This window comes from Apaloderma vittatum, unplaced genomic scaffold (genome assembly GCF_000703405.1).
Source record: "Apaloderma vittatum isolate BGI_N311 unplaced genomic scaffold, ASM70340v1 scaffold32238, whole genome shotgun sequence".
NCBI classification, from domain to species: Eukaryota; Metazoa; Chordata; class Aves; order Trogoniformes; family Trogonidae; genus Apaloderma; species Apaloderma vittatum.
Genome location: NW_009731767.1, coordinates 1 through 897, shown reverse-complemented (window position 1 = coordinate 897; position 897 = coordinate 1). Strand labels below are relative to the sequence as shown.

The window sequence follows — 897 nt, the reverse complement described above, 5'->3', positions numbered from 1 at the left end:
TCGGCCAGCTCCCTAGGACAGAGTGGGGAGATCAGAAGCGATGAAGGGATGCCCTCGCTCCCTTCCCTGCCGCCCCAGAAAAGCAGAGGGAACACACACAAAGCTGTGACACTAAAAAAGCCTTTAAGGGAACCGTTGGTGCCCCATTACCTCTCCTTTTCTGCCATGATCAGCTTGGTCAGGTAGGAGTGCAGCTCGTTTTCCTGGTTGATCCGTTTCTCCTCGATGCTGTTCCAGCGTTTCTTCTTGGCGATGCGCAGCGCGCTGGGGATGTCGTCCCCAAAATTCAGCCGCTGTTCCTTGGCGAGGTTGTAAGCTTGGGGAGAGAAAGGTGATCTCAGTGCCGCAGTTCCTTCAGTTCCTTCTCCCCATCCCTAGCCCCTTTCCCGACAGGTGGGCAAGGGCCAGGGAGGTGAGGAATAACACCAGCACCATGCCCACTCACCTCTTTGCAGGTTGGCGATGGCCTCGTCGTAGTTCTCCATCTCCATCTGGCACTGGCCCAGGAAGAAGTGAGCCTTCACTGACTGCCCGTCCAGCTCCAGGGCTCGCTTGCAGTCCGCCAGCGCCTTGTCGTGCTGCTGCATCTTCAGGTAGCAGAGGGCTCGGTTGGTGTAGTAGACGGCCACCAACGGGTTGCGGTTCTGCAAAAGCCAGAGCCAGTGTCATTGGCCCATGACCACCCAGCTTCCCTGCCAGCCCCCCGCCTCCCCCGCCACCCAGCCGGGGCCAAGGCGTGACGCTGACCAGGGGGTGTCTTGGGGAGCCGCCTGTGCAATGCTGTCACCCTGGGCAGGGCCAGGAGTGCGGGCTCGGGCTTGTGCCCTGTGAGGAGCTGCCGGGATGAGGCAGGGGAGCAAGCTGGGGCCAGTTGCGATGGGGCAGCCTGTGTCCCAC

General features: G+C 61.1%; 1 protein-coding gene across 1 annotated transcript in view; it reads right to left on the bottom strand.

Annotated features, from left to right (window-relative positions):
• Positions 1 to 638, bottom strand: part of STUB1 (STIP1 homology and U-box containing protein 1, E3 ubiquitin protein ligase) — a 2,139-nt gene extending 1,501 nt beyond the window's left edge. The window contains 4 exon segments of the mRNA XM_009875309.1: positions 1 to 2; positions 4 to 12; positions 151 to 316; positions 446 to 638. The exon segment at positions 1 to 2 is cut by the window's left edge and continues 77 nt beyond it. Coding sequence (XP_009873611.1) covers positions 1 to 2; positions 4 to 12; positions 151 to 316; positions 446 to 587 — 319 coding nt within the window. The 5' untranslated portion in view covers positions 588 to 638.
• Positions 639 to 897: the final 259 nt, after the last annotated feature.